This window comes from Littorina saxatilis, linkage group LG12 (genome assembly GCF_037325665.1).
Source record: "Littorina saxatilis isolate snail1 linkage group LG12, US_GU_Lsax_2.0, whole genome shotgun sequence".
NCBI classification, from domain to species: Eukaryota; Metazoa; Mollusca; class Gastropoda; order Littorinimorpha; family Littorinidae; genus Littorina; species Littorina saxatilis.
The window spans coordinates 43,932,279-43,954,891 of record NC_090256.1 but is presented as its reverse complement, the minus strand read 5'-3'; the positions used below and the strand labels follow the sequence as shown (position 1 = coordinate 43,954,891).

At 46.2% G+C, this 22,613-nt stretch overlaps 3 protein-coding genes across 11 annotated transcripts in view; 2 read left to right on the top strand and 1 right to left on the bottom strand.

Moving 5' to 3' along the window:
* LOC138982022 (dynein heavy chain domain-containing protein 1-like) overlaps nucleotides 1–22,613 on the top strand; it is a 179,827-nt gene that overhangs the window by 128,265 nt on the left and 28,949 nt on the right. For all 6 annotated transcript variants that reach the window (XM_070355231.1, XM_070355232.1, XM_070355233.1 and 3 more), the window contains 6 exons: nucleotides 1,574–1,730; nucleotides 2,355–2,539; nucleotides 3,262–3,447; nucleotides 4,320–4,504; nucleotides 4,812–5,124; nucleotides 5,524–5,768. In XM_070355231.1, coding sequence (XP_070211332.1) covers nucleotides 1,574–1,730; nucleotides 2,355–2,539; nucleotides 3,262–3,447; nucleotides 4,320–4,504; nucleotides 4,812–5,124; nucleotides 5,524–5,768 — 1,271 coding nt within the window. The remainder of the gene's footprint in view (nucleotides 1–1,573; nucleotides 1,731–2,354; nucleotides 2,540–3,261; nucleotides 3,448–4,319; nucleotides 4,505–4,811; nucleotides 5,125–5,523; nucleotides 5,769–22,613) is intronic.
* LOC138982021 (uncharacterized) lies at nucleotides 6,441–16,576 on the bottom strand. 4 transcript variants are annotated; one of them, XM_070355227.1, is made up of 4 exons: nucleotides 16,387–16,576; nucleotides 12,754–13,419; nucleotides 11,709–12,478; nucleotides 6,441–11,177 (listed from the first exon to the last, which is right to left on the bottom strand). In XM_070355227.1, the coding sequence occupies exons 2-4, from the start codon at nucleotides 13,396–13,398 to the stop codon at nucleotides 9,650–9,652; spliced, it is 2,943 nt and encodes a 980-aa protein (XP_070211328.1). In that variant the 5' UTR covers nucleotides 13,399–13,419; nucleotides 16,387–16,576; the 3' UTR covers nucleotides 6,441–9,649. The 4 variants fall into 4 exon arrangements, with proteins under 4 accessions (XP_070211328.1, XP_070211330.1, XP_070211326.1 ...); XM_070355229.1 differs by having other exon boundaries at nucleotides 16,393–16,576; XM_070355225.1 differs by lacking the exon at nucleotides 16,387–16,576 and adding an exon at nucleotides 14,720–16,019.
* LOC138982020 (P2X purinoceptor 7-like) lies at nucleotides 18,717–21,520 on the top strand. Its single transcript, XM_070355224.1, has 3 exons — nucleotides 18,717–18,919; nucleotides 19,386–19,601; nucleotides 20,471–21,520. Exons 1-3 carry the CDS (start codon nucleotides 18,717–18,719, stop codon nucleotides 20,628–20,630), a joined length of 579 nt encoding a protein of 192 aa, XP_070211325.1. The 3' UTR covers nucleotides 20,631–21,520.

Sequence of the window (22,613 nt, the reverse complement as noted above, 5' to 3'; positions counted from 1 at the left end):
CGGCGGCATTTGACACCATCGACCACGACGTCCTCCTAAAGAGACTACAGTTCACGTTTGGAATTGCCGACAAAGCCTTCCAGTGGTTCGTGTCATATCTCTCTGAACGCTTTCAAAGAGTACAAATAGGTCAAAAAGAATCATCCCCTGTTCCCCTGAAGCATGGAGTACCTCAGGGCTCTGTTCTAGGCCCGGTTCTGTTTACACTATATACACAGGACCTATCTGACGTCATCTCGAGGCATGGCTGCGAACACCACAAGTATGCCGACGACACCCAAATAGAGGATTCTGCTCCCCCCAGTGATTTTCCAAAAGTGGTTAAAAACACTGAGCGCTGCATTGAGTCAGTTAAAGACTGGATGATAGACAATAAACTCAAGCTGAATGACTCAAAAACTGAGGTGATGCTGTCAGGCTCAAGGCATGCTTTAAATCAGATTGACTGTACTTCCCTGACAATAGGCGACACTCAGATTGTTTCCCAAACCGCTGTTAAGGACCTAGGCGTGTACCTGGACTCTGCTCTGACAATGCAAAAACACATTAGTTTTGTTTGTAAATGTGCCTTTTTTGAGTTGCGCAAGATTTCCTCTGTCAGATCATTCCTGACACTCCAAGCCACTGTTCAACTTGTCTCCTCTCTGATCCTGAGTCGACTTGACTACTGCAACTCATTGCTTGCCGGCCTCCCCACTGAAGAACTTGATCGCTTACAGAGAGTCCAGAACAGTGCTGCAAGGCTCATTCTGCAGAAGTCTAAGAAAGACCATGTCACTCCCCTACTTACCACCCTTCACTGGCTTCCTATGAAGTACAGAATCGAGTACAAGCTCGCTCTGTTAGGGTACCGCTGTTTTGAGAAATCACTCCCCCCCTATTTGTCCCATTCCCTCAGTATCTACGAGCCATCCCGTTCTCTCAGATCCTCCTCTGAAAAACTCCTTCGCATCCCCAAAACCAGGACCAAGACCTTTGGTGAAAGAACCTTTAGGTACCAGATTCCGACCGTCTGGAACTCGCTTCCAAGTTCTATCCGTGATTCCAGCAGCCTTTCCTCCTTCAAAACCCAACTCAAAACATACCTGTTTCGTAAAGCCTTTGCTTAGCCTGAGTAGACTCCACAACTCTATTCTGTTTTGGAACTCTCTACCCTGTATGTGCTTTATGGTCTCTTTGTCAATGGTATCTTTGTGTGTGCGCGTGCGTGCGTGCGTGTGTGTGTGTGTGTGTGTGTGTGTGTGTGTGTGTGTGTGTGTGTGTGTGTGTACTTTTAACATTGTACGCTAAGTTTTGCTTAGTGCTTGGGTTCTTGGTGTTATGTCTCAGTTAAATGTATGCTTTGTATGCTTGTTGATTTGTGCTAGTTTATTCTATAATGAATTTGTAAAGCGCCTGGAGCCAATTGATGGGACTCGCGCTATAGAAAAGTTATTTATTATTATTATTATTATTATATGAGATACCTTACTTTAACTTACCTTGTTAGATGTGTTACCTGTGCACCCTGTGTGGCATTATGCACACCGTGCCCATGCTAGGTGTTGAAGGCAGGTGACCTGTGTGTGTGCAGGTATCCCCATCGACAAGCTCATCCAGACGGAGAACAGTGACCGTGGAGACCCCCCAGAACCTCCCCCCAGTCGCGGCACCGCCCTCACCTTCTCTGATGTCACCGAGTACACCATCGCCGAGTCGGAGTACACCTTTGGTTCACGCACGCAGACCAGGTGTGTGATTCCACTCGGTGCTTTGTGTGTGCAGCAGCAAGGACTTTCGTCTCTTTTAAAGGATCAGAGGACAGTATAGTGGTTATAAGAAGATGGGTTGGTACATTGCCGTGCAGTCTTCAAATGTAATACTTAAGTGTGACCTACAGTGTAGATTACAAGAGATAACTTGCTTTGGCTGATTTCTATGGAATCAAGATACAGATCTCTAACCTACAAAGATACATTGGAACCCCCCTTTCAAGACCCCTCCTTCCCCCCCCCCACCCCCCAATTTCATACCTCCCCCCTTTTAAGGCCTGGCTTTTTCAGGTTTTCTGTTCATAACCTTGGTAAATTTACCTCCATTTTTAAGTCCTGATTTTCTCAGATTTTTGGATGTCTTAAAAGGGGGGTTCCACTGTACAGTCCAACAGCAGAAGGTGTTTGTGTAACGTAATATTGAGCGTAGAGTAACACACTGTTCCACATTAAGTTTCTTTGGGTGATGTTTATGGAATCAAGATGCAGATCTCTAACATACAAACTGACAACAGCAAACCATTAAAATCATTATAAAGCTGTTTGTGTAAGAATACATTGAACTTACAGTAACACACTCTTCCTCACTTTCTGTGACACCAGTGGGTGGCTGTCGCGTCATACGGGTGACAGTGACGAGCTGCGGCCGGTGACGTCGGTGACCAACAGCTGGGACACGCTGAGCCTGCACGCAGACTCGGCCATGGAGCGGCCTGATGCCAATCTGTGGATCGTAGAGGCCGACCATCCCACGCTCAACAGCAAGCTCGTCAGCGCCATCGTGCATGGTGAGTTGTCTGGTGGGGTAGTAATAGAAATATGTGGTTAGTAGACGAATTCCAGAAGTAACTGTGTTGGTTTTGCATGGGTTCCGATAGAGTGAGTACTCTTGCATTTGAGAAGACAAATTTTGCCATGTGCTTCCTGTCCACGTGTTTGTTTGTTTGTTCGTGGGCTGAAACTCCCACGGCTTTTACGTGTATGACCGTTTTTACCCCGCCATTTAGGCAGCCATACGCCGCTTTCGGAGGAAGCATGCTGGGTATTTTCGTGTTTCAATAACCCACCGAACTCTGACATGGATTACAGGATCTTTTTCGTGCGTACTTGGTCTTGTGCTTGCGTGTACACACGGGGGTGTTTGGACACCGAGGAGAGTCTGCACACAAAGTTGACTCTGAAAAATAAATCTCTCGCCGAACGTGGGGACGAACTGACGCTGACAGCGGCCAACTGGATACAAATCCAGCGCGCTACCGACTGAGCTACATCCCCGCCCTATCGGTGATGGTGACTGTCAATGTTGTGTGTTCAGGTATGTCGGTGATGGTGACTGTCAATGTTGTGTGTTCAGGTATGTCGGTGATGGTGACTGTCAATGTTGTGTGTTCAGGTATGTCGGTGATGGTGACTGTCAATGTTGTGTGTTCAGGTATGTCGGTGATGGTGACTGTCAATGTTGTGTGTTCAGGTATGTCGGTGATGGTGACTGTCAATGTTGTGTGTTCAGGTATGTCGGTGATGGTGACTCACCTGGAGCGGCGCCCCCTGGGGACAGTGTTCCGCGGCCTGCTGCTCAAACAGTTCTATGTGGACCACGACGGCAACAAGGTGGTGAGGGTGGGGGACATGCAGTTCACCCTCCACCCCAACTTTTGCCTCTACCTGTCCTCCACAGTCCCCCTCTTCCTCAAAGGTCAGTACAACTCAGCTAGATTTCAACTTCTGTTCCTAGCTTTTCACAACAGTCCCCCTCTTCCTCAAAGGTCAGTGCATTGTGCAACTCAGCTAGATTTCAACTTCTGTTCCTAGCTTTTCACAACAGTCCCCCTCTTACTCAAAGGTCAGTACATTGTATAACTCAGCTAGATTTCAACTTCTGTTTTATCTATGAGGTCTCCTTTGATGTCTGAGAGGAAACACTGCCTGCCCCAGCTTACAGACACTGACCTTCTTACCCGGGGTCAGTGACCGAGTTTAACCTATGGGGCGGTCTCTTTGATGTCTGAGAGGAAACTCGTCCAGGGTGGTAGTAGCAGAAACGTGCAGTGTCATAAGAGAGGGAGTGTTAGGTTTCTTTCTATGGGGATGTGGGTTCATGTTTACTCTTCTTTAGCCATATAAAAGGTGATACCGGTCAATAGGGCGCAGGGGTTCAAGTTGAGGAAAGAAATTGCGCCTTATAGTCCGAAAAGTATGGTAGGTAGCCATACGCGGCTTTCGGAGGAAGCACGCTTATTATTTTCGTGTTTATATAACCCACCGAACTCTGACATGGATTACAGGATCTTTTCCGTGTGCACTTGGTCTTGTGCTTGCGTGTACACATGAAGGGGGATAAGGCACAAGCAGGTCTGCACATAAGTTGACCTGGGAGATTGGAAAAATCTCCACCCTTGCAGCTGGAATTCGAACCCTTCGACCTTCCGCTTGGGAGGCCGGCGCCTTATCCACTATGCCATTGCACCCGCTGATCTGAGAAACAAAGGGAAGTTTAAAGCCCCATTTGTTTAAGATTTTCATAGTTGCATGTCCACAATACTAACTTGATGAATGTTGTGTGTTCAGGGGACGGCCTGCACAGCTTCCCCGTGCATCGCATGTGCATCATCAACATGGCCGCCAGTGACGAGGCCATCATCAACCGCCTGCTCTACGAGACCATGAAGGTCGAACGCAAAGAGTTTGAAGGTCAGCGAAGGTCAAACGAGAGTGACATCATTCTGCATCGTCAGCGTCTGGCACAGGAACATGTGAGTCTCCTCCTCCGTTTTTCTTTAACCAACATGATGTGACGTTATTTTGTGTTGTATTTACATTAATGAATAGACCAATTCCAGAAATAACTCTGTCAGGTTTGAATGGGTTGTGAAAGAGCAAATGCTCTTGCTGTTATTGAGGCAAGTCCAGTCCCACTGCATGAGTGAATCTCATATGGTCGTTCTTCTTTTTGTATGTGACCACACTTCCACAGGGTTAATTCTGGACAATGACTGAGGCAGAAATCATTGTGAGTAGCCCTGAAGCTTCTTAACATTCATATCATCGGTTTGGCGTCAGGAAAACATCCGCGAGAAGACGCTGAACCTGGACGGGCCGCTGCTGGAGGACAGCACCATGCTGGAGTCGCTGATGGCGTGTCAGAGCAACGTGCAGCGCAACCGTCTCATCCTGGAGGAGACGCGATTCATGGGAGACCACCTGCAGGGCAAGTTCGCCCATTACCTCCCCCTGATGATGGAGGCCACGGTGCTGTACAACACGCTGCACCGCATGATGGTGCTGCATCCCATGTATTACCTCCCCTTCTACAAGTTCGTTGAGATCTTCGCTGGCGTCATCAAGAGTCGTGATCGCGGCAAGGGCAGTCTGGGTGAGTTGACGTTCTGCTGTGGAGTTAGATCACTTTTTGTCGTCCAGTTAAGATTTTGTTTGACGGTTAAATGTTTTCTGTAAGGATTGTTGGGACTCTATTTATATCCAGCCCATAAGTCAAAGGCCCTTCACACAGACACAGAGACAGACACAGACACACACTCACACACATACGATGCACACAATTTTTCTCTCCATGCCCCTTCTCAGTCCTTCCTTCTCCTTCCCACATTCACTACATCAGAGAGAGGGAGGGTGAGGAAAAGAGACACCAGCAGTATATCAGGTAAGAGGGATGGAGGGAGGAATAAGCACATTTTTTATCACTGTGCATTTGAGTACTTGTGAAGCACTTCTCACCCTCGCACAACACCCTGAACCTCATCTCTCAATGTAGGTGCCCCTCAAGCACGTGCCCAGGAGCTGTCTGACGCGGTGACGTCCGCGGTGTTCCATCACGTGTCCATGATGATGTTCGAGCAGCACTACAACCTGCTCGCCCTGCTCGTCTCCCTGGAGCGACTCCGCATCTCCCGCAAGGCCTCCAACAAGGAGTTGTCTCTCTTTGTCAACGGCTTCGAGAAGCACGGACTGGACGAGGCTGCCATGATGGAACAGAAACCTGCCTGGATGGAGAGACAGGTGAGTTGGTGTGTTCTGTGTTGTGATGTGTTGTGTTGTGTTGTGTGGTGTGGTGTTGTGTTGTGGTGTTGTGTTCTGTGTTGATTGTTGTGTGTTATGATGTAATGTGTTCTATGTTGTGTTGTATTGTGTTGCCAGGTGTAGTAATGTGTTGCGCATTGTGATGTGTGAAGAGGCTGTCATGATGAAAAATAAAAGCTGGGAAGTTGCGCTCAGTTGGGCGCAATGTGAATGTGACGCTGGGCTTAATTGTGTTGTGTTCTGTGTTGTATTGTGTTGCCGGGTGTTGTGTTGTATTGTGTTGTGTAGTAAATGTGTTGTGTTGTGTGAAGAGGCTTTCATAGGGAAAAGCAAAAGCTGTTAAGTTGCACTTAGTTTGGCTTGGCAGGGGTTGGTTGTGTTGTGTTTGGATGCTGCCATGATGGAACAAAAACATGCCTGCATGGAGAGACAGAGGTGTTGTGTTGGACTGTGTGATGTGTTGTGTTGTGATGTGGTGAGATGGGAAAGAAAACTGTGTTGTGTTGTGTCTGTGGTTGTGTTTGTGGTTGTGTTGTGTTCTGGTGTGGTGTGGTATGGTGTGGTGTGGTTGTTGGTGCGGTGCTGTGCTGTGTTAGTCACCCAGCTGTCAGCGGAATCAAGAACACATTTAAACCACAACACACAGAGAGATTCAATTAATGGTTGCTTTATTGCCAGTGAAATGCGATTTGTGTACAGCTATCACAACCACAAGTCTTTGACTGGGACACCTGATAAAGGATATGTTGAGCAAATACAATTGAACAGATTGTCTGATCAGCTTAATATGGAATATACTCTATTTCAAAATGTAATTCATACTCACACACGCATGTATTTGCACATGCGCAGACACACACAAACAAACACACAGGGCCTTTAGCAGGCTCCATTTAACAATTACAGTGTTCTAGATGATCGAACGTGTAGCAAAGACCTGTACGCGTACGTGTAGATATTGCGTCACCCGTGACTCACTTTTCTCTCCAATGTTCCAAATTATAGGTTGTTTTGCTCCCACTGCAGATCTTGGCAAACGTGTGATGTGAAAACTAGATTTGATTACGTTACATGTACACATTCCCCTTCCCGTGCTGAAAAGTGCCACATCTAGATCTTCCCAATACCGTACTTTCCGGGTGACAAGGCGCTTCGTTATACAAGACGCACCCCCTTCTTTAAAAAAAAAATTGTAATCCAGTCACCCATTGGACGCAGGGGACCGATAGGGCGCACCAAAATGACCCAGTTTTTGCCATGAGAGGTGGTTCCCCTGTCATATCTGAGAGAGGAAACACTTCCTGCACCGGGGTCAGTGACCGGTCAGTGACCGACTTTAACTGAGTGAAAATATGTGTGCTCTGTTCTGTGTGTGCGGCCAGATCAAAGGCATTGTGATAGCTGGGTGGCCTTGTTTATAGACACGACCTTCTTCCCAGGGGTCAATGACCCAGTTTTTGCCATGAGAGGTGGTTCCCCTGTCATATCTGAGAGAGGAAACACTTCCTGCACCGGGGTCAGTGACCGGTCAGTGACCGAGTTTAACAGAGTGGAAATCTGTGTGTGCGGCCAGATCAAAGGCAGGGCAGTACCTAGTAGCTGAAACATGCATTATCACAAGTTGTTTGACTGGTACTCAAGCGGTCTCTTTGATTTTTTTCGTATTTCATACACGGATTAGGCGCTTCGTTATACAAGACGCAGGGGTCGAACTCGAGGAAAAAAGTCGCGCCTTATGACCCGGAAAGTACGGTACTCTTTGGAAGACTGTGACTCAAAGTAAAGCAGTGCACAGTCACATTCACAGACAGATGTCCAGTCCCACTGAATTTGTTGTGATGTTATTAAACCATCAAATCACAATTAGTTTGTACATCTCCATCATTATGCATATATCAAGAACACATAAAATTCCATCTCACACGGCATAAATAAATCCCTGCGCCTTGAATATGTGCGCGATATAAATTGCATAATAAAAAAAATATAATAAAAAAAAAATCCCTGCGCGGTACACAGAATACGCGCGATATAAGCCTCATATTGATTGATTGATTGATTGTCAATGGTCTTTCATTCCAACATGGTTCACCTCCGCATTTTAACCATAAAATGAAAATCTTAACACTGATTAAATTCAAACTGATTTTTGTTATGCACTGGTTTGAAATACCTCGGAAAATATATGGTTGGTTTTAAATTCTTTGTGTTCAATCTGATTGCAAATCAAACGATGATTACAAATTCTATACAGCTCAATTACTCATATTGTATGCAGTGTATTTTTTTAAACAATACATCACATCACGCATTCACATCGGCCAGCAGATCGCAGCCATTTCGGCGCATATCCTACTTTTCACGGCCTATTATTCCAAGTCACACGGGTATTTTGGTGGACTTTTTTTTTATCTATGCCTATACAATTTTGCCAGGAAAGACCCTTTTGTCAATCGTGGGATCTTTAACGTGCACACCCCAATGTAGTGTACACGAAGGGACCTTGGTTTTTCGTCTCATCCGAAAGACTAGCACTTGAACCCACCACCTAGGTTAGGAAAGGGGGGAGAAAATTGCTAACGCCCTGACCCAGGTTTGAACTCGCAACCTCTCCCTTCCGAGCGCAAGTGCGTTACCACTCGGCCACCCACATGATTTTCCATTAAATCCAAGCAACACACTGCGTTGCAGAAGTAATAAGATTATAATGAAAACCGGCATGTGTGCTTTGAGGCCAATAGACCTATTCAGCGCTGTACAAAGTTCATCGTAAAAAGAATGTGGTTGTGAAGGGTTCAGAGGAATATGTTTTGTTTTCCTATTGTGGCATTGGGTAGGTTGTGAGGTTCCTGAGTTGTGTTTTACTGATCTGTCCTGCTGAGGTCTGAGAAACAAAGGGACATAAGCGCTCTAAATGCATTCCATATGTGCAACATAAGGAGGTGAGCGCTATGCTGACCCAGTCTCCTGGCACCGGAGAGAATAACAAGCTATGTCTCGACATGTATTTCTCTCTCTCTCGACTGTACACAGAGATAAGAACAGCCTCGCTTTCACCTAGATCCTGCCTAAAAACAATGTTCAGACCTCATGTTCAGACTCGGCGTAATAATACCGAAAGGACTACTTTTTAGCGGTCAAGTTCAGTCGTCCGCATACTCGAAAGTGAAAAAAGATGAAACGTTTTGCTACAGTATCGGAGGATGAACTGTCGAAGAAGAAAAAGAATCTCGTGCCAACCACTACGCAGAAGACCATCCGAGTTGTCCAGAAGAAGTTCTGAAACACGTCACGTTCCAAATCAAAAGACGACATTCTATTCTCTTACGTCACTATTCTTGGTTTACGGTACCATTCGGCGGCTTTGCTACGAGTATGCCATAGTCTTGGTTGGCCGAGACCTTGAGGTGGAATGCGAGTGATTAGGTTTGTTGATTTTGCTCGGAGAAGTGGTCCGTGTTCAAGCAAGTTTCTTTCTTCTTTTAAAACAAAAACCCTAAGACAAGTGAATGTTGAGATATATATGTTAATTGGATCTGTGATCCAAACATGCCTTTTGGTCAATCTCGATGGCAGTTTATTCCACTCGCCCTACGGGCTTGTGGAATAAACTTCCATCTCGATTGACCAAAAGCCATGTTTGGATCACAGATCCAATTAACGTATATTGAAAGTAACAAGGGGCTGTTCTGTTTGTCTTTTTGTTGGAGCTTGTCATTTCTTATTCTGCATATTCACTTATCTGACTCCACAGTCAGTTTCTTCTTTGAAACAGAAATACCCGTGACTTCTCATTACCGCTAAAGCTTGATAACTGCTATTCACTGATAGCCTGTAGCTGTTCCAGTAACACGTCCAGGTTACTCATGCCCATGTGTATTCACTGCCTCTCTCTGTGCCTGTCTCCCCTTCCCGGGGGGCTGAGCGGTTGCACTGCGGCTGGCATCGTCTGTGACGGTGTTGTAGGTGGATGGGGGTGATAGCAGAGCTGTGCTGTCTGTGGCATCATCAGGAGTGGAAGAGTCCATGTAGACATGTGATGAAGGGCTGCTTGAAGGCAGTGGGCAGTGTGCAGCGTGGGAGGCGGTAGAGGGGTGGTAGACATCTGGTGACACAGGGGTTGTAGTGGAGGAGTTGAAGTCAGGTGTTGATGAAGGGCTGCTTGAAGGCAGTGGGCAGTGTGCAGCGTGGGAGGCGGTAGAGGGGTGGTAGACATCTGGTGACACAGGGGTTGTAGTGGAGGAGTTGAAGTCAGGTGTTGATGAAGGGCTGCTTGAAGGCAGTGGGCAGTGTGCAGCGTGGGAGGCGGTAGAGGGGTGGTAGACATCTGGTGACACAGGGGTTGTAGTGGAGGAGTTGAAGTCAGGTGTTGATGAAGGCGTTGCCCGTGAGGAGAGGCTGTGGGTGTGTGGCGATGAACATGCTGCTTGGGGTTGAGCTGCTGCCTGAACCTGGTGGTGAGAGCTGGACAGAGGGTTAGCCTGAGGGGAGGGCACGCAGGAGGAAGTGTTGTCCACAGCAGGCACTGCTGGGTCCCCAGAACAAGGTGCGACTGAGGGGTGTGTGAGAGAGAGCTGGCGCAATAGTGCGTCCAGGTGCTGCATGGAGATATCTGTCTGTGTGGACACAGTCTCTGGACACGTGGGAGGGGTAGAACCTCGGTCAGTGTTATCTACCGTGTTACCAACACTGATGTGACCAAGCCCAGAACAGTTACTGTCCGTGGTGAAAGTGTCCACGTCTTTCGAGGGGAAGTCACAACCACTCCCTACCTCTCCCTCAGTCCCTTGCAGCGGCCCGTCAGGAGCTGGGACCAACAGGGTGTGGCGGTCGGCAGTGTGGTAGCTCAGCCCTCTATCAGCCAGCTTTTTGCGGATGGCGCGATCCTTCAGGATGATGTAGACGACGAAGACCATGCAGGGCAGGAGGAAGACGGCGCCGGCCAGGATCCCCACCAAGACGTTGGGTCCCTCCCTGCGCACCGCCTGACACACGCGCTTCAGGACCTGGGTTCGGTTCTGCAGCACGTCCACACACACGGTGTAGTCCCCGTCCTCCAGGTCGGTCAGGGCGTAGGACCGCAGCGCCCGGTCCAGGATGGGGGAGGTGTGTGCCGCCTCCCCCTCACTCTCCCCGGGGTGCAGACACAGAACCCTGAAGCCCTGGACGTTGGGCCAGACGTCGGAGAGCCGCCACGATGTGATGAGGTGATGCTCCACCAGCACCACACTGACCGTCACCTGCACGTCGCTCACCGCCCGCCCCCCGTGGTGCTGTGTGGAGGGGCAGAGCACCGGCTGGGGGCAACCTGGTTGCCTGGCAACGCTCACCACCGCCCCGGTCTGGTTGGACACACACTGCCAGGGGCTGGACTCTCCCTGCTGCTTCCTGCAAGAGACAGTACAGTACATACAGTGAAGAACTGATGTCTGATGTTGTGTCAGTGTCTTTGCTGAGAGGTGTGGCACAAGGCTATCGTCTGCTTAGAGCCTGCAAGAGTGAAGAATGTTGCCTGTGTCAGTGTGATTGTTGAGAGTCGTGGCACTTGGTTGTGGTGACTGGTGGAGACTTTTTGACACAGCAGCCATACACTGCTCAAGGTTATTGTCTGCTTACTGCCTGAATAGGAGTGATAGGATAGGAATCATGTTACAAATGGTATACAGTCATTCAGAACTTTTTTTTAGCATGTTCTTAGAAGAGATACATCAAGTTATCAAGCACTTTCTCAAATAAAAAGTAATACATGTATATGTATGGAACTGGATTTCTAACCTGGCAAGTCTAAGCTAGTGCTTTTTCAACCCTCTCTCCACAATTTACTTTCCCATGTGATCAAAAGAAACAGTGCAGGCATGAAAGCTGTCAACTTTTCCTAACTGAGTTACACTCCCTTCAGCGACTGTTGCCAGCACTCACCCATAGGTGGAGTAGAGCTGGGCCAGCCGACAGGTACAGGCCAGGTGATTGTGGCCGAGGTCCAGGTGGTTCAGGTCGTGAAGGTGACTCATTTGACAAAAGTCCACCTCCCTCAGCGAGCAGCGGCTCAGGTCAAGGGTCACCACGTGTTCTGGAAACCTGACGTGACCCAGCCCGCTCTGGCCCAGCAAGGGATTGTGAGAAAGGTCGAGCTGTCGCAGGCTGTGCAGGTGGTGGAAGGCCTCTGCATGCACGTAGCGCAGGGCATTGTGGGACAGGTTGAGGGAGAGGAGGGGGGCGGAAAGGGAGGGGAGGGTGGTGACCGACAGCTGGAACACCTGGTTGTGGCTGAGGTCCAGAGAGGTGAGGGAGGGGGCCGCGCTGAACAGACCGGGGGGCAGCTGGTGCACTCGGTTCTCTGACAGGTCCAGAGTGGTCAGCTTTTTCAGCTCCACACGCCCAGACAGGTGTTGCGAGAGTTCCACCTGGTTCCCAGCCAGCACCAGTCTCTGTAGGAGCGGTGTGGAGGACAGCAAGTCCTGTGGGAACTGTGTCACCTTGTTGCCGCTCACGTCCACCACCCTCAGCTCCGATGACCTTGACAGGGCAGGAAGGGCACTCAGGGAGTTATGGGTCAGCCTGACCTGTCGCAGGCATTCCCACAGTGCGGCAGGCAGCTGGCGAAGGTGGTTGTGACCGGCGTCCAGAAAGGTCAGTCTGGGGGGGCAGTCACCGGACATAGTGATGTTGTGCAGCCTGTTGTGCCGGACCTTCAAAGACATGAGATTTTTGTTCAACCATGTGCGGTACATTAGGAATACAGTCGAACCCCCCTTTTAAGACCCCCCAATTTAAGACTTCCTCCTTTCAAGACCCTGTTTTCTCAGACCTTCTGTTCATAACCTCTGTAAACTTACCCCCATTTTAAGACTTCCTCCTTTTAAAGACCTGATCTTCTCAGATTGTTTGAGGTCTTAAAAGGGGGGTTCCACTTGGCGTGAGTACAGTCAATACATTCGAACACAGCAAGATGCTGAGTGCTCACCTTGACCTGTCGCAACTGTGACAGTGACGAGTGGTTGAGGTGCAGGACAGTCAGGCGGTTGTAGGACAGGTCGAGCTGTCGGAGCGGCAGGTGGGCCACACTGTCCGTGGTGAAGTTGTGCAGGTGGTTGTGAGAGAGGTCGAGCACACGCAGAGCGAGGGGCAGGTGTTGCAGCAAGGTGTGGGGCAGGTGGGGCAGGTTGCAGCGCTGCAGTCTCACCGTGTGCACGGAGCTCACCCCACTCAGCCAGCTCCAGTCACCGCGACGCACAGCGCTGCGCGACACATCTAGCGTGCCCACAGGGAGACCGGCCGCGGTGCTGGTGTTGATGATGATGGAGGGGGGCTGTCGGTGCAGTGTACAGCTGAGGTCAGGAGGGACCTTGGTGAGGTCACAGCGACAGGGGGAGGTTGTGCTGATCGCTGCACACACACTCTCCACGTCACCTTGCCGGTGTGCCTTGGTGTCCTCAAGCTTGTGGGAAACGTGGGTGTGATTTTCATCGTGTGAAGTGTGGAGGCTGTGGTGTGGGACAGTGTCGGGGTCAAGGTAGCTGTCCAGAGGCAGGGGGGTTGAAGAGGGAGCGGCCGTGGTGGTCAGTACCAGTAGTGTAATGCAGCTGACTGTGGTGGTCAAGTCACACATCGTAGTGCCAGCCTTCCCCTCCTGTTCACAACACACACTGTACTGTCAGTGTCACACAACACACACTGTATTGTCAGTGTTACAGATCTTGTCACAATGCGTTTGTCTATGGACACTCTAAATAGAAAGTAAGCAGAATTAATTTGTTTTATACTACCCTGCCTGTGCAAAAAAGTGTTTTGTTAAAATGTCCTCGTCTTCCTCTTGTGGCCAGGCATAAACACAAACAGCTGCAATTAACTAACACAGTTTGCAAGGTTTTAACAAGGTTTTAGTAAAAGTAGATTAGTCCCTCTATAGGGCGAGGGTCAGATGCAAAACAGCATATCTATGCTTATTCTTGTTACCCTAATAAAGTAAAAAATCGTCATTGTCATTGTTTGCACACTCACGACTCAATTAATGATTATCATGGTTGTACTTGTACATATATATGCATGTGCATGCATACTGCAATTCATTGAGAGATACTAACTCTGTGTAATTAGATATGCTAAGCTAATCTGCTCAAATTTGGGCAAACTGAAAAATCAGATACCAGAGTGGTTTTGAGGTTGTAGATCAACCACAAGTAACTTGGTGCAACTGTTATGCAATTTACATGGGAAATGTGATAAATGGAATTACAGTGAATGGATGCCTTACATCACACAAAGGAAACTTATAAAGACAGAAGAAAAGGGGTTAGTTGGGCCTGAGATTAATTTCTTCTTCTATGTAGGTTTACTGGTCACACATATTTAGGAATTGTGTGCTGCATACATTATCTACACTGCGCTGAAAACCTCATAACCTACTTAATATTCCAAGCCCAGAGAAAACACACACACACACACACACACGTGCACGCGCGCAAGCACACGCACACACACACACACACACACACACACACACACACACACACACACACAAGTAAGCATTGCTAACAAACGCAAAAACGCACAAACTTTTTTGCATGTGATCATACGATCTTTAAGTTCAAGCCTACCTTCTCAGCTGACAAAATGCACAATACTGTGACAAGATGTGGCCATGCACACACATTCTTCACTTGTCAAGGGTTTTCTGTGCCATGCATATAGTGAGGATAAACGAGTTGTTTCTGCACTTTTGCACAATAAATATAATCACCACAGCTGTTGCTTGTTCGCCACACCCATTGTACACATGCAGCTACACATTCTCTCTCTTTCTCTCTCTCTCTTTCACACACACACACACACACACACACACACACACACACACACTTTTTACCATTCAGTTGCATGGGAAGAGGTACTGAACAGGTATAGAAATGTTTAAATCCACAAAGCAGACACACCTGATCAAGTTGTCTGTGATTTTAACCTTGGCGAAAAATACACAGATGGTGATGGACCCGAAAAAGCATAAGAATCACAGCGCTACTTTCATGCCCGTCAGTGTCACCATAGACCTATGGGTCCCTGGTATCACACACACTTCATTCTCTGACCCTGTGACACACGATAAAAGAAGCACACGATAAAAGAAGCAAACTCAGTGTAGAGAACAGGCACACGATAAAAGAAGCAAACTCAGTGCAGAGAACAGGCACACGATAAAAGAAGCAAACTCGGTGTAGAGAACAGGCACACGATAAAAGAAGCAAACTCAGTGTAGAGAACAGGCACACGATAAAAGAAGCAAACTCAGTGTAGAGAACAGGCACACGATAAAAGAAGCAAACTCAGTGCAGAGAACAGGCACACGATAAAAGAAGCAAACTCGGTGTAGAGAACAGGCAAACGGTTAGGAAACACATCGGGTTTTTACTTTTGGCCAAAGCGTAGAGTACAGGCAAACATTGATAAAAAGACATTCGTGTTTTAGCTTTAGTGCAGAGTACACACACGATAATGTCATTTTGTTTTAGTCTTAATGGAGTTATTGATTACAGAAGTGCATGCCATAATTATGTACATGGCCCTCTTTGAGTTCACTGGCAGGTGCATAAGCCTGTAACATGACACCGGCAGACCGCACACACGGAGCTGGCACACGCACACGCGTAAAACCACACCAACACAGTGCAGGGCAATACCAGGTGGCAACAAGACTTGGACAGTCATGATAGAGATGTATGTGTGTCAAGACAAGACTGGGAGAGTCAGATAGCGGTTGATGTATGTGTGTCAAAAGGGCTTTGACCTGATCGTGAGACCAACCTAAAGGACGAGTTAGCTTAGTTTTGACTGAGCAAAGTCACGTTGCAGGTAGCACACGGTAAACGATCATGTAAACCACCACAGATGTGACCAGGCTTTTACATGACACGGGGCACCAGCATCCCTCCACTTGGACACATACCAAACATCTATACGGCATAGCTACATTTTGTGCAGAGTAGGAATTTTGGCTGAATTAATTTTGTAACTGACACCCATGTCAATCTGCCAAGCTCAGTACTGATTGAGCAATACATGCATTCAGATTCCAGCTCGATCTGCACAGCCTCGGGAGCAGACTGACACTGACAGGCTGTTGATTTTTAGTATGTGTTCGAGTGGAGGCTCTTGATCCTTGCAAAAAAACGCCAGGACAGATTATGGGTGCACGGTGTGTGCGATCTTTACATGGGAAGCGAGTTATCTCTCAAATACTACAATACTGAACCTCCTTCTGTGACCAGCTTCTTCTCGTTACCGTAGCAACACAGGTTGATGCATAGCTTGCCAAACTGATCACAAGCAACACGTCTTGAGCACGCACTGATACGTACGTTGCCAAGACTAATCCGTATTTATGACATGCATAAACAAATCAAAACACGCTTGTTGTCACGTAAATAGGAGGTATGATCGCTTAATTGCTACTGACACACAGGCGCACGATGCTCAGAGAGATCATATCAAATCAAATTAAATTTTACAGATTTTTCGAGGGTTGTGGCATAAGCAATACAAGTTTGCAACGAAAGTAGAGAGAGAGACGGGGAGGGAGAGGCAGAGATAGAGAGAGAGTTTCTACCCGAACCAAGAAGATTCCAGTCACTGAGGAAATATCATCCGAATTGCGCCTCACACACACAGTGACACCAACACACCCGGCTGTCTGGGGAAAAGCAACACACACCCACGGTACTTTTCTGTTCAGGTTATGTGCTGGAGAAAAGAAAAGCGGGATAGTGGGGTGAAGAGGTCACAAAACTGCTGAGTATAGAATTATACTGCATGCTGCTTTCGCGTGATGCCTCTTTGGGGCTAAGAGGGCCAACAAGGTCGGGTCTCAGCAAAGCGCAATGTTTGCCTGCTCATGCAAAGTTCATTATGTAGGGCATAGGCATTTGTTGGACGAGGAGTCCGGACAGATTGCGTTGGTCGATAGGGTGGATGTGAAAGATAACCTGTTGAGGGCCAAGGGTCACAGTAGTAAGTTACTTGCTCCCGGGCATAGTGTTGTAACATTAGTGGTGTGGCAAGCTCTCCTGCTGTCATCAAGTTGTGACAGACCACAGCCGGCCCCATCAATGATGACAAGCTCTCAGTTCTGCACTAGAGCAAGCTGCAGTGCCTAACAACTTCATTTACGTGACCCCGCTCGGAAATAAAACCCACCTCGAAAATTGCCGTTGCTGGGTTTTCCTTTACTGGCGACTTTTGAGATGCCAAAGATACGCAACTGCTACCTTTGTGGTTTGGTACTCTTAACAGCCCCCCCCCCCCCTCCTCTTTCTCCCCCCCCCTCTCTCTTTCTTTCAGTATCTCTCTCTCTCTCTTTCTCTCACACTCACACTACAGACACTGAGAGCTCTTTCGTTATGACTTGGTGGTGAGTACAGGCACACGATAAAAGAAGCAAACTCAGTGCAGAGGACAGGCACACGGTAATGAAAGCACATCGGGTTTTTACTTTTGGCCTCAGCGTAGAGTACAGGCAAACATTGATAAAAAGAAATTTGTGTTTTAGCTTTAGTGCAGAGTACACACACGATTATGTCATTTTGTTTTAGTCTTAATGGAGTTATTGATTGCAGAAGTGCATGCCATAAACTTGTACCAATGCCCTTCACTGAAAATGTACTCATGGTTTGTAGGGGAAAGTGCAGTCTGGCTGAAAAGGGCAGGTTTACGGGTACATGTGTTTTAAGTGCAATGTGCCAACCGTGTCTCTACCAGGGGCGGATCCAGGGGGGGTTTCCGGGGTTTCCGGAAACACCCCCCCCCCCCCCCCCCTAGCCTAAGAAAAAAGAATGAGAAAATAAAATTTGAAAACAAAGAAAAACTGATGGCTTAGATTGCACCAGATTGCTCCATTTTCCTTGATTTTTATCACACAAATTCCGGGGGAGCATGCCTCCGGACTCCCCAAGGAGCCGGCCTTTGTCTCCTTAGTGATGGTTTTGGAAAGTAGTTGGGTAATTTCCTTGCTCAGGTTGCACCAGACCGGACCATTGTCTTTATTTTACTCCAAATTTGTCTTCTTAAATGTACTTTTTGGAAGGTGTTTTGGGGGAAGTTTCATTGTTCAGATTGCACCAGATTGCTCAATTTTCTTTGTTTTTATCAACATTTTTCGGAGGGGGGGGAGGAGGGGGAGGAGGGGGGGGCATTCCAACTGTCGCCTGTCCAATAGAATAAGCAGTTATTTGCTTCTTAACGTTTGGCCCTCTTCCTCATGAAGGACTTATGATCAACTATACTTAAAGAGTAAACAGGAATCGTTGCATGGTGTCGGAATAAAATAATACAATTGGTAGTAGGGGAGAGAGAGAGAGGGTGATAGAAGGAGAGAGAGCGAAATGGAGAGGGTGATAGAAGGAGAGAGAGCGAGAGAGAGAGGGTGATAGAAGGAGAGAGAGAGAGGGTGATAGAAGGAGAGAGAGCAAAACGGAGAGGGTGATGTTAGTGCATGTTAGTAGCACAAGTAACAAGTCGCGTGAGGCGAAATTACTACATTTAGTCAAGCTGTTGAACTCACAGAATAAAACTGAACGCACTGCATTTTTTCACCAAGACCGCATACTCGTAGTTTCGTCAGTCCACCGCTCGTGGCAAAGGCAGTGAAATTGACAAGCCAGAATAGTGCGGTAATGGTCGCGCTGAGCGGGATAGCACGCTTTTCTGTACCACTCTTCGTTTAAAGGTCAACCACATTGCTCGGTCAAAAAAATTCTGCTGAGAGAACATTACTAAATAGTACCAGATGCAAAATATTGGCAAGCAAAGTCCTTTGGTTTAATAGATATCGATCAATGAAAGTGGGTTTTCATACCTGCAATTAAGGGTAAGGGAAGTAAGAATCTAAAACGCAGCCATGGCTGATCTCCCCTCGCAGTGACGTCAGCAGCTGTATTGGCAATGGCAGACCATGAAGAAAACAGTGAAACAAGCAGCGTTTTTTCACTGGAACTATCGTGCTACAGTAGTGATTTTGAGGTTTTGAATGAACACGATCTTCAACCATACCAGTTTGAACCTGAGCTGTCCGATGCTGAGGTTGAGGAAACACCCGACAGAGACGATTTTAGCGAGTCTCTCGATCGTTTGATGTCCACCAACTGGTAAGAAACTACCACTGATTCAGTGATTGTGAGACTCTTCCTCGTATATATTCCTATTATAGAATCGATTCTGGTAGAGCTTGTTTTGCAGTCAGTAATTTGTAAAGTTTGTGCGATGTCTTCTTTTACCCTTGATGCAATTCATGCATGCCAGAAAGTGATGCGCATTCCTGATTATAATTTTAGTCAAAACATCATCCTACTGAGTAGTCAGTATGCCCACTCAATCATTGCTAGTATCAGTCCCCAAAACTAAAACTAGCCAAATCAGTACACGTATGGATATACCAATGTTCCAATGGAATAACAATTTATTATGGTTTTGTCTAGACATAATGGTCACTACCATTGGTTGTGAATTTGTCCATTTCAGTTGTTTTACTGCCTTAGTAGATCAATTTTTTTGTGTGAGTTTGTAGACTGCAGAGAATTTGAACTAAACTTGTATCAAATTTTGTGTGTGCAGGTGTCAGTGCGCAAACTGTGCAGGCATGGGCTCAATCCGAGAATGCCGCTGTTGTCAAGAAATTCCAGAAATGGAATCACTGACAGTAAGCACAGGGGTGGGCTGCATCACTGACCACCCTGGCTTCAGATCAGTGTGCTTGGACCACTATGTCTTGGAGACATGCTATCACTGGTACAACCAGCAGTATGGGAGGGCTATACAGGATGCTAATGAGTAAGTTATTTTTTTTTTAGAATTGTAATCATGATACTATAAATAGGTTTATGTCATAGATGTGCAAAAACAAATAACAATAAAATAAAAAAATGAAAATTAATTGTCAAATATTCATTTTTATTTCAAGACAATTCATTTATTCGCATGTGCTAATTCTGAGCAAAGCAATATGGGGAATGTTTTCAAGTATCCTGATTGTACACTTCGTGTACTGTGGACTGGGTGGCCGAGTGGTAACGCACTTGCGCTCCGAAGCGAGAGGTTGCGAGTTCGACCCTGGGTCAGGGCGTTAGCAATTTTCTCCCCCCTTTCCTAACCTAGGTGGTGGGTGCTAGTCTTTCGGATGAGACGAAACACCGAGGTCCCTTCGTGTACACTACATTGGGGTGTGCACGTTAAAGATCCCACCATTGACAAAAGGGTCTTGTGTGTGGCGCACGTTATATGTCTTTCGGATGAGATGAAAAACCGAGGTCCCTTTGTGTACACTACATTGGGGTGTGCACGTTAAAGATCCCACGATTGACAAAAGGGTCTTTCCTGGCAAAATTGTATAGGCATAGATAAAAATGTCCACCAAAATACCCGTGTGACTTGGAATAATAGGCCGTGAAAAATAGGATATGCGCCGAAATGGCTGCGATCTGCTGGCCGATGTGAATGCGTGATGTATTGTGTAAAAAAATTCCATCTCACACGGCATAAATAAATCCCTGCGCCTTGAATATGTGTGCGATATAAATTGCATAAATTTTTTTTTAAAAATCCCTGCGCTTAGAACTGTACCCACGGAATACGCGCGATATAAGCCTCATATTGATTGGTTGATTCTGTCATTAATACTGTATGCTTGTTTTTCTTTCCAGGCGGTATCGGTATGAAGCTTACCGCATGCTTGTGTGGTGGGTCTGGAAATGGCTGGGGAGAGACATCAGGGTCACCTTACCAGCTTGTGCGGTTGCAAGAATTAGAGAACAGTTTCCTAGTGCAGATGGGCAGTACGTGGGTTATAGGGACCCAGAGTAATATTACATTATATGACAGCATCAGCCCATTTTTGCATCCTTATGTGTTCCAATTTTATTGATAATACATTGTCATTGTGATTAAATATTATTATTACATTGACGAGAAAATAAATATTATTATTACATTGACGAGAAAACTATTTTGATGTGTGTTTGTAGTTGGTTCAGCTTGTGCCACACATTGATTTGAAAAAGTGTGTTTATTTATTTATATTTAAGATACAGAAGTGCAACAGTAAAATCATGTAGTTTGTAACATGCATAGTGTAGTTGGTATATTTTTGTGTGCAAGGAGCATGGGGGTGGGTGGGGAGTGTTCACAGCTTTTTATGATTTTCAAATGTGTCGAATTTAACTAATAAAAACAAGTTAATACTGCCATTGTCACATCCACCTTTGTTTTTGTGTCACCATGAGATAGCGAAAGCGGTCAGATATATTTCACATGTGGATTGTGTGGTGGTGTCTCACCTCACTCATACCTCAAAGTCATTGAAACAAGTAGTTTATCACTTGCAGAGTCAGGTCTGCTCTTTTTTAAACTGTTTTGTCAACATAACAACAAATTCTACGGTACACAACTTACTTTTCCAATAAACTCAACAACTTACTCTTTTCTCCAAGTTAAATTTACTTTCCATCCTGTCTCAAGTAAACAATAACCAACACATAAACATTCACAGGCACATTCACCCATCCTCTCAGATAACGAAAAGCACAATCATTAGTCCACAAAGCTATGTGTAGCTAACAGTTAATTTACCACTGAAAGTCAGTTCTTGTAAAGACTTGCTCAAAGTACACACACATTAAGCATTCAAGTATTGATCATAGTATGTCACAAATTTGACATTATTCGAGCACACACACACTTGGCCAAATAATGCACACCTGAATGTATTTAAAACGAAAATACTAAAAAGAATTAGTGATTTACCAACAAAATAAATAAATTAAAAAATATTATAATAATGCGACAAATAGAACACAAACACAGCTCGGTAGCGGGACGGGTCAAGCTGACACTGACCGTACCAGTGGGCACTGCCAGCCGTGTTGTTTACAAACCCAAACACAGGGCGATAGCTGGACGGGTCAAGCTGACACTGACCGATATTTATGTGAAAACACGCACCGCGCTTCATCTGTGTTTCGCGTGTGACATCCCCGATGGATGGTTGGGACTGAACCAGGCTTTAGAGTCCTTATTGTTTTAATTCCGAAACTTCTCATCAATGCCTCACGTGGAGGGTAGCAGTCACCTTCGAAATGTTCATGGCAAATCGCAGACGACGAAGTCGGTGTCCCACACTTTGGGCCAAAGTTTACTCTTTTCTCTTGCACGTACCCACCTATCACGGACTGGGTTTTTTTTTCGGGAAGCGGTGCAAGGTGTAGCCATCGGCTTGTTTATTTGTGAATCGCCCAACCGCACAATATAGGCCATTGGAAGTTTTTCTTCGTTTTGGTTCAGAACTCAGTAACACTATCCGAGATAAGCGCCGCCATTGTTGACTACATACGCTGACGTCACGAGGCAAATGATCACGTGGGCGCGGTTTTCACAGGTGCAAAAGGTTATCCGAAGTAGATTTTATTCAATATAAAAAACAAGAAGCATTTTTCGGAAAAAAGATTTTCGGCATGCGACTTCACTTAGTATGTAGATATTTTGTGCAAAGTTTCATTTTTCAATGTGGATGACCTTTAAAGTTTCTGAGCGTGTTTTTAATCCAAACATATATCTATATGTTTTTGGAATCAGGAACCGACAAGGAATAAGATAAAATTGTTTTTAAATCGATTTCGGACATTTTATTTTTATCATAATTTTTATATTTTTAATTTTCAGAGCTTGTTTTTAATCCGAATATAACGGAATTAGAAAATGATGAAGAATAAGATGAACTTAATTTTGGATCGTTTTGTAAAAAAATAATTTTAATTACAATTTTCAGATTTTTAATGACCAAAGTCATAA